Source organism: Polypterus senegalus, chromosome 18, assembly GCF_016835505.1.
Source record: "Polypterus senegalus isolate Bchr_013 chromosome 18, ASM1683550v1, whole genome shotgun sequence".
NCBI lineage: Eukaryota > Metazoa > Chordata > Cladistia > Polypteriformes > Polypteridae > Polypterus > Polypterus senegalus.
This window is the reverse complement of record NC_053171.1, coordinates 41706790-41716917: the sequence shown is the minus strand read 5'-3', so window position 1 is coordinate 41716917 and position 10128 is coordinate 41706790. Positions and strand designations below refer to the sequence as shown.

The 10128-nt window shown below is 36.1% G+C and overlaps 1 protein-coding gene across 1 annotated transcript in view; it reads left to right on the top strand.

Moving 5' to 3' along the window:
• The first annotated feature begins 92 nt into the window (after nucleotides 1-92).
• lin52 (lin-52 DREAM MuvB core complex component) overlaps nucleotides 93-10128 on the top strand; it is a 60970-nt gene continuing 50934 nt past the window's right edge. The window contains exons 1-3 of the mRNA XM_039741603.1: nucleotides 93-282; nucleotides 4762-4836; nucleotides 5187-5224. Coding sequence (XP_039597537.1) covers nucleotides 264-282; nucleotides 4762-4836; nucleotides 5187-5224 — 132 coding nt within the window. The 5' untranslated portion in view covers nucleotides 93-263. The remainder of the gene's footprint in view (nucleotides 283-4761; nucleotides 4837-5186; nucleotides 5225-10128) is intronic.

Below are 10128 nucleotides of genomic sequence, written 5' to 3'. Positions count from 1 at the left end.
ACACGCCCCCTTAAACAGAGCCGTCAATTGGATGTAATTACGTTACCGTTTGAAGCTATGACCTTTCATATCACTCGGTGATTGGTTCATTTTGACACGTAGTGGTTAGTCTGAAAAAAACCCAACACTGCTTTATCTGTAATTTGCGCATATCAAACAATAGACACATTACTATAATCAGCAATTTACAGCAATTGTACTAGAATAATAAAATCTCTTTTGGTTCGAGTTCGGGAGGGAGGTCACGTGGTTTTATTGCGAAGATGGCGTCGCCCGGTGGAGGTAAATTCTAAATTCAAATTTTGTGTTGTTGTATGAGGACTGCTGCTGTTCATTTAGCTTTAGGAGTACTGTTTCACGATTTAAAGGAACATGCCGAGTTAACGAACCTCACTGATTATGTGTGAATATTTTATGACATGACTGAGTATTACTGATATGTGAAAACTGACGCTTAGTTTGTTTTATTTCAAAAGTCGAACGTTGGAACAATAACGTTTCCAGTTTACTGTACTCACTAATCTTGTGTGTTGTTTTTCTGCCACCCCTATTATTATTGCTGGGTTGTCATGATAAAATGTTGTCATATCTGTTAAAAAATCCTTAGCTGTTTAAACTGGAGAAGATCCCAAGATTTTCCTTTGAAAGCGCACGCTATCGTTTAAGCTGTCAGTTGAACAGACCAGAGTCCAGCAATCCAACGTCCCCGAAATCCTTTAGTTTCAATGTCCTCGAAAGTTACGATCACATTCAGATCGGAGTCGGTCATTTAGATTTTGAGGGATGGGCATTTAGGTCCTTCATTTTTATAGGTGAAACATGAACACATTTTCAAAGCATTAAACATGTACAAGTACGATAGATATGTCATTCGTGCTAATGATAACAAAATGTCAATTAGAAAGAAGAAGAATAAACTTGCAGAGAGTCGTTGTAAGTTTACACTGGTGTTTGTATGCTAGGATGTCACAGGTTTGTTTTAATTGTCATGAGTTATTTTTATTTGCATTTATGAACAAAACACAATAAAAAGAGAAAGTACAACATTAAAAAGAAACATACATTTAACAAATTAACACAATTTAATAGTTTTCAATATTGTTTTAGATCAGATTAACATGAAAATATTTTTCTCGTCATTTTTAAGCCATTTCGTCCTGAATAAGGTCACTTAGGTCACTATCGCAGTCGGCATAGGGCGCAGGGCAGTAATAAAGGGCGCTAGTCCATTACAGGGTGAACACACACCATGGCCAATTTAGTATTGCCAGTCAACCTAACCAGCTTGTCTTTGGACAGCGGGAGGAAACCCACGCAGAACATGCAGACTCCATGCTGTGAGGGCCCTGGTCGTGAATACAGGTCTCCTCACTGCGAGGGAGCAGGGTTACCACTATGACGTCCCATGAAAGTATTGCCAATCCAATATTTTTACAAATACATGTATATGTAAAGATAACTACAATGCATATTTATGAACTTTCATAAAACTTTGTTAATTCAAAGCTTTGTTTGCTGGCCCATCACCAAACATACTTTATTTGGTGTGTCTCTATGAATCATCCAGCAGTAGTCCACCATCAAACCCAATGATCCTGGTACTTTCTTTCCATGTCCATAATATCTTGATGGAATCATTCATCCTGTTCTTCACTCACTGCTCCAAGATCTTGTGGGCAAAAATTCCTGAGGCTCATGTTGCAATCCAATTCGTTAAACTTAACTAATACATTTTCACAATTTCTTTATAATACGGAGCATTATTGTTACCTAAAAACTTTGAATTTAATTCTTTGAATAATATCCAACCATCTAATTCCAGGTTGTTTTTACCACCATCAAATTCTGTATCCTGAATTAGTTTTCTAACATCAGGTCCTTGAAAAAAGTCCTCTGTCAATTCAGCCTTAGACAGACCCAGAAACATTTGGCATACACTTATCAAACAGGCTCCATCTTTGACTGCCTCCTTTATTAAACCAAGCTTAATATAAACAGGTGGTAGCAGCACTTTTTCTGGATCCACCAAGCTGTAGCTTTTCTCTAGCTGGCCATTCCTTCTAAACACAAGGTAAATTGTAAGCTCTGCTCTCCTACTCACTGAGAAAATATGCAAATGTTATGATCCCGATTGCTAACCCAGTAAGATACATTGAACTTTAAGGTTCCCACATATACAGTAAGCCAATGATGCTCACTGTAATTAATCTTTTCATTGTTTTGCTTTAAGCATAGACTTTTATATTAGAAATATTCTGCAGAAGTGTGTCAAGAAATGCTACTAGGCCTCCTTTATACTAATGGCAATACTCTTTTATAGTGTCTCACAGAGACTGTATCTGCCAAGTCAGAAGTTTTCAATTTTCTTTTTATTTTGGCATATATTTTAGATGAGTTAGTTGTTTGTCATAATTCAATAATGTTATGTGTTTATTGAGCTTGAGTTAAAAGATAGATACTTTATTAATCCCAAGGGGAAATTCACATAATCCAGCAGCAGTATACTGATACAAAGAAACAATATTAAATTAAATAGTAAAAAAAAAAAAAATGATGTTAGCATTTACTCCCCCGGGTGGAATTGAAGAGTTGCATAGTGTGGAGGAGGAACGATCTTCTCAGTATGTCAGTGGAGCAGGACAGTGACAGCAGTCTGTCACTGAAGCTACTCCTCTGTCTGGAGATGACACTGTTCAGTGGAAAGCCAACTTTCTTCCTGGGGCTAGCTAGCCTATCTATCTATCTATCTATCTATCTATCTATCTATCTATCTATCTATCTATCTATCTATCTATCAAATTTAAAGGATTTCTGATTAAAATATAATATTGATATTTAAATACTTCTGAGAAAACAATTTTAAAAACTATAATTGACAGCAAAAAATGTATTTTGTGAATAATTGTTACGTGATGGAAGAAATATTTTTTATTTCTGCATTCATCTCCCAAAAATTATATACAAATCACATGAATTAACCAAAGCAATCTTTCAATGCCTACCTGAGATCTTTTTAGATACCACGGAAAATTAACTAAATATTGACCGAGAACTTTTTGAAATGCAGCAGAAAGAAAATTTAGAAAACATAAAAAGTTGTCTAAAGCAAATGAAAAATATAGTCCTGAAATTTAATTGAATCTGAATACAAAATTATGTTTTTGGAGTCCAAGATCTGCATTTTGGCATTCTGTGTTAGCAGAGATGGCTGGGGAAAATGGTTTAAAAGCATTATCTTCAGATCCACCATATACCACTCTGTAGAAAAAGTGACTGAGTCGTGATATATGTAATCAATATTCAGTTTAGGATGTGAGGGTGTCCCTAATTTATCTGTTTTAGCAGTGGAGCATGTTGTGCCCCAAGGAAGCTTTCTCTGTGCTTACAGTATGTGGAATGAAATCAGTCTCTAATCTCCTTTCTTTCAGATTGTATAATTTGTAGTGAGCAATGAGTGAGTGAATGATTGGATGACAAAGATACAGGAATATATCATTTCTTTAGCCTGCTTAATCCAATTTAAGGTTATGGATTATTTCTAACAACCCTGAACAAACTAACCCTCCCCCTGCCCCCATCCTGTGAACTTTCCCAATCCCTATTCCACCCCAAAAATCATTGAGGGCACAGTCCTGCACATACTCACACTCACTCGTGCAGGCCACCTTAAAGTTGTCTGCTGCTCTGATGCATGCGTCTTTGGGATGCGAACAGAAATCCAGCCACCTGGAAGTAAAACCAAGCAGGTACAGGGACTGCAGTGTAGAAATCATACAGAAAGGGAAGATCCTGGATGCTTGTGGCAGAAGTGCTTGCCGCCATTTTTCATAAATTTTACATTTAAATGGGATTATTATTGAGTGCATTATTATCTATTTTGATATTTAATTGAATCCTTTTAAAAAGAATAACATGATTAATTGTGATATACTGGCACCCCTACAAAGGCTGGATCCTGTCTTGTGCCCAGTTCTGCTGAAATAGAGATTATTATGTTATTTTAAAACAATTGTCCTGTATTGGGCAGACGTTCTTACCCAAGGCAAATGATGAGACCCAAGATAGAATAGAACTATTTTTACCCATTTTGTACAGTTGGAGAACCAACAGGGGAAAATGACTGGCTCACTCAGGGAGACGGATCTGGTGACTGAACCACCAGACTTGTGATTTTAAGTCCAGTACCCTAACAGATGTATTTCAAGAGACAGTGGTCACATTGTGATGGAAATCACTTTGATTTTGAAAGTAGAAGAAATTGGTTTATTGCCAGTGCTTATTTCAAATCCATATTGTGTAAGTGTAATGTGGAATAGTTGTGCAAAACACTTAAAAATTGTTTCCTTACTTTTCATGAATTTGTGGGAGTTATGGGTAAATGTAAAAGGGCTCATATGAACTGTTTTTATTCTTATCTGAGAAACCAAAATCTCTCTCTCATTTTCTGTTAGAGCTTAACAACCTCCAACAATGTTTGCTTATTCGGAAATATCACCATGTGTTAGAATTCAGTATTAATGATGTGTTTGAAATGTACTATTCTATGTAAGAATCATACAATAATGGCCAGCTAAAAGAAAAATGCTGTTACAGTCATTAAAGGTGTATCATTATGTGTTATTGGCACACGTTGTATAATATGAAACTGTCACTAACAGATCTTGAGATCTTGTACAGTACATGCAGGGTGTCAAATAAATAATAGTCTAAGTGGCAAATAAATAAATAAATAATAGTTTAAATGTAATTTTAATTTTAAAGGTGAAGATTTTGAAACTTCTCTTATGAGTCTTGAAAAATTAGACAGAGCCTCTCCTGATCTATGGCCAGAACAATGTAAGTTCTATCAGTCTTATTTTTTTTTCTTTTTTTCTTTGGGAAAATAATTGTTAGATGTGATTATGATTAAAAGTGATTATTCCAATGCTGATTTATTATTTTGTTAGCAGTCTTTGTGTATGTAATATACTGTATATGGGTTATAATTAGATATCTGCTGTGCTAAATCATTCATAGTAACTTTTGTTATAGTATTTTCTCCAATCCTAAAAAAACACCTCTGAGGGTTAGCAAAATAACTCTGGACAGCTATGGTAATATTGATTAAATTATATGTTTTACATGAGGACTAATACATTTTTTTCTCCACCTCCTTTGTTTTGCTTTTCTTTATTTTGTTTTTACAGTACCTGGGGTTGCAGAATTTGCCGCCTCTTTTAAGAGTGTGAGTACCTCACCAACATTTTTCTTTCCCTTGCACACACTGGGTTTTTTTCCGGGGTGGGGTTAAGTACTACCTTAAATTATATAATCAGTCCATTAGTTAGATGAACTTTCTGATGCTTAATTGGCTGTATGCAGAGCAGGCACATGTTTTATACTATTTATATACTTTAAAATGTATAAAATGGTTAAAGTGGATTTTTTTTCCAAAGGATACCTGGTAACCCTCAAAATTTATTTTCTCTAATTTGTTTCTGACTTTGGGTCTGCCAGATCTCCTTCTATCCTAGTTTCTTCCAGTTTCCATTTGCCTCTGGATTGTGTAGAACACCATAATCATCAAACACTTTTTGGAATTTCTTTAATGAAAGGCTTTCACTTCTAAGGGTAATAATGCTCTGTCTCATTTCATTTGTGAATTGCTGATTTCTTGCCATTATTACAGGAATGTCGTTCAAATAGTACTTAAGAGGGTGTAATAACACAATCTGTTCCAACTCTGCTTTAAGACAGACAGTAGGTTTTTAATAATCAACAGAAGGTGAGATACCTGTGCAAATCGTTTGCTTCAACATGCAAGGCTTAATTTAGTTGCTGCTGGTTGTAACCTATTAGTTATTCCCTGAAGAAGGCCCATTTGTAATATTCTTTTATTTACATTTTTCAAGTTTTGCTAACCTAAACTTTAAATTTAAGCCTCTGACAGCTTACTGCCTGCCCTTTTACTATTTTAGATCATTCATTGCATTTCAATTGATTAAATTTGAAGAGAAACTGGAAAAACTGAGATGTTGTAAAACTTTTGACCGGTAGTGTGTGTGTGTGTGTAATATAAAGTAAAACTTTGATTCTCCATCAGGCGTCAGGACCAAGGTCGTTACAGATTACAAAAAAGACGGATAACAGAAAAGCTACTTTACAAATTATGTACAGTAGATTAGTTTAGTGAATAGTTATACTTATTTACAACCCCAAATCAGAAAAAGTTGGGACAGTGTGGAAAATGTGAATAAAAAAATAAAGCAGTAATTTACAAATTTCCCTTAACTGTTATTTCATTGCAGACAGTATGAACACAAGATAATTCATATTTTTTTTGGTCAACATCATTTGATTTGTAAATAAACATCCATTCTTGCCATTCAGGCTTGCAACACAATCCAAAAAAAGTTGGGATGGGGGCAATTCAGGGGTAGTAATGAGGTATAATAACTAAATAATGATGTGATTTGAAACTGGTGATGTTAACCGGTGATTGCAATCATGATTCGGTACAAAAGCAGCATCGAGGAAAGGCCTACTCCTTTAGGAGCAAAGATGGGCAGAGGATCAAAAGTTTGCCACCATGTGCGGGCAAAAATCTTTGAAATGATGAAAGAAATGATGAAGAAAAACGTTTCTCAAAGACAGATAGGAAGAGATTTGGGCATTTCTCCCTCTACAGCGCATAACATAATGAAAAGAATCAGGGAATCTGGAGAAATTACTGTGCGCAAAGGCCAAGGGTGCAAGCCTAAACTGAATGGCCGTGATCTCCGAGCCCTCAGACGGCACTGCATTAAAAACCGTCATTCATCAATAAATGATATAACTGCGTGGGCTCAGGACTACTTCAGGAAATCACTCTCAAGCACTACAGTACGTAGTTACATTAGGAAATGCCAGCTAAAACTGTACTGTGCCAAAAGGAAGCCCTACATAAATAGTGTCCAGAAGCGCCATCGACTTCTCTGGGCTCGGAGGCATCTGGGATGGTCCATTGTGCAGTGGAAACGTGTATTGTGGTCAGATGAATCAGTTTTTCACAGCTTTTTTGGAAGAAATGGATGCCGTGTGCTGTGGACCAAAGAGGAAAAGGACCATCCAGACTGCCCATGCTTATTTCAGGAAGACAATGCCAAACACATACTTCGCGCATAACAAAGGCATGGCTACGTAAGAAGAGGGTGCGGATGCTTGACTGGCCTGCCTGCAGCCCTGATTTGTCTCCTATAGAGAATGTTTGGCGCATTTTGAAACAAAAATGCGTCAACGAAGACCCCGTACTGTTGCGTACCTAAAACGTTGTTTGCAGGAAGAATGGGACAAACTAACACCTGCAACACTTAGTCACTTGATTTCTTCAATGCCTAAACGTCTTTTAAGTGTTGTTAAAAGACAGGGGAACTGTACAAAGTGGTAAATGCTGTACTGTCCCAACTTTTTTTGAAATGTGTTGCAATCCTGAATGGCAAGAATGGATATTTATTTACAAATGATGTTGACAAAAAAAACCCATGAATTATTTTGTGTTCATACTGTCTGCAATGAAATAAAATTTGAGGAGAATTTATAACTTGCTTTTTTCTTTTTTTATTCACATTTTCCACACTGTCCCAACTTTTTCTGATTTGGGGTTATACAAAACAAAACTATATTAACAAAATATAATACAGTACAGTATTGACAAGATTAATTCATATAATATTGGAACGACCAGTATAATAAGCAAACACAACTATTTCTATTTTTCTAGTTTTCTATTTTTACTTGGAGTGTTCATTCTGCATCAAATGGTGCCCTGTCTTATACTTCGTTATCTGGCTACAGACCACACCTCCAGATCAATAACCAAAAGCTTTCCCTACCAATCAGTTTACCTTTTGCCACTCACGTTCTGTTTATTTCTGTACCGCGTACTTCTTTCCACTGCACATTCCTTTTTTCTCTTAATTTCTCCTGTCACTAATCTCCTAAGAGGCGTGTTTGCCCCTTACAGAACAGATGCCCCCCACAGACTATCCCTAGCTGCCGGCATATTACAATATATTAACAAAACATAGTATCACGGAATTTAAAAAGAAAATCACAATACAGAAGAACATTAACATTAATACAGAATAACTTTACAGTCAGTGGTTTCTTTTTTTGACATGTATTTTAATTTTGTCAGCATCACGCTTTATATCGTTCACTGTTATTCTTCCATCTCCATAAATTGAACCAATACTTGAAGCACTTTTGCCGTTTTATAAATGTTTAATAATTTCAATTGTTTGTGACAACTCCAGCACAACATGCTTACGTTTATCAGCCATAACAATGTACAGTATAGTAGATTAATTATAACAAAAGACAAAACTATGAAATGCTATTAAAACTGAAGGTATTTAACTGAAATTGTGATTTCAAAATATGGCATGACACATGGGGCTGGGGAAGAACACTACACACCAGCACAAGCGGTAGTAGTAGTATAGTAATAGGTAGGCAATGTTGTTTTTTCTTTGGCCCTGATGGGTAACAGAGTCTAATGATAATCTGAGTAATGGATAATCAAGGTTTTACTGTGTGTATATATGTATGGGTTTGTGTGTATATATATATATATATATATATATATATATATATATATATATATATATATATATATATATATATATATATATATATATATATATATTGTTGGGTACAGCCCGGACACAAACATGTAGATATGATGGTTTCACCACACACACGTTTATTCACAGTATTTACACAAAAAAAGTGAGCACAACCCAGTGCCGAAGCACCAATCACCCCCCCCCTCAAGTCCAGGCCTTCACACAATGCCTATCCTGTCTCTGGTCCGCCTCCATTCCTCTCCTCCGAGCTCTGTCCTCTTCCACCCGACTCCAACCATCGAATGGAGGGAGGTGGGCCCTTATATCCAAGGCTCCAGGTGCTTCCCGACACTCCCCTGTCCATTTTCCTTAATAAATAAATGACCAAGTATAATATTTTTGTCTCATTTGTTTAACTGGTTTCTCTTTATCTACTTTTAGGACTTGAGTGAAAATCCGATGATGTTTTAGGTCATATTTATGCAGAAATATGGAAAATTCTAAAGGGTTCAGAAACTTTCAAACACAACTGTATACACCTGTCTGAATTGTGGTTTCTTTGAAATTAAACTTGTTGTAGCTGTAATTGTTGCGGGAACACAGATTCTCATAGTGTATGATCCATTATTGTGTAAATCTACATTTTGTGCATTGAATGATGCGAACGCAAAAAGGTTATTGTAGACGCATATATTTTGCCTGTAGTGTTTGTGGATTTCACTTTCACCAAACAACAAATCTTTTAATTCCCGCAGATAGGCCTCTTCATTGGGAAGCAACAATACTTTTCTCTGATGACAACATGAATCCGACGATCTAAAAGTCTCCGACTTAAACGTTAAAGCCTTAAAATATCTACATACTTCTGACATATCACCTATGTCAATATATTCAATGTTTTTGCTCGTTATTTCACCGAGTAATAATTTACGTTTGTTAGCGCTAATATGATCTTTACTCTCGTTTTTGATACTTGCGAATTTTACTACTTTCATATTTTTGAAACTGCTCTGCATGTGTATCACGCCAACGTGTTTATATGAGGTGAGCAAAAGTAGGTTTACAGTTGTTCGTATGGGAAAAACCCATGCAGATTATGATTGCTATACTAATAATAATAAGAAGAAGACAAATCATACAAATAAATAATACAATAATATGAACATAGATAATAAAAGAATAAACTCTGTGTTTTGCTTACTTTCGCCCACCCCCTGTATAGATTTATAAATAATACTAACCAACCCACAGTGTAGCATACGCCGCATATAATTATTTATTGGTGAGTGAACACTTCCTGAAAGACACAGTTATCCAAATGGGGAGGGTTTGAGGATTCAACTGTCAGCGAATGAAAAGATGGAACTCTGGAGAGATCAACATACAGTGCTTCTTGAGAGCACAAGTTGTTTTGAAGCATTGCTGGCAATGTTCACATTGCAGCATTAGGAGGGTTAGAGTGGGCATTCGTGGCTCTTTCGTACGTAACCCATGGGCGGGGCTCTCTGTCTTGCGTGCGGTGAAAAGTCAACGTGGCTCAGAG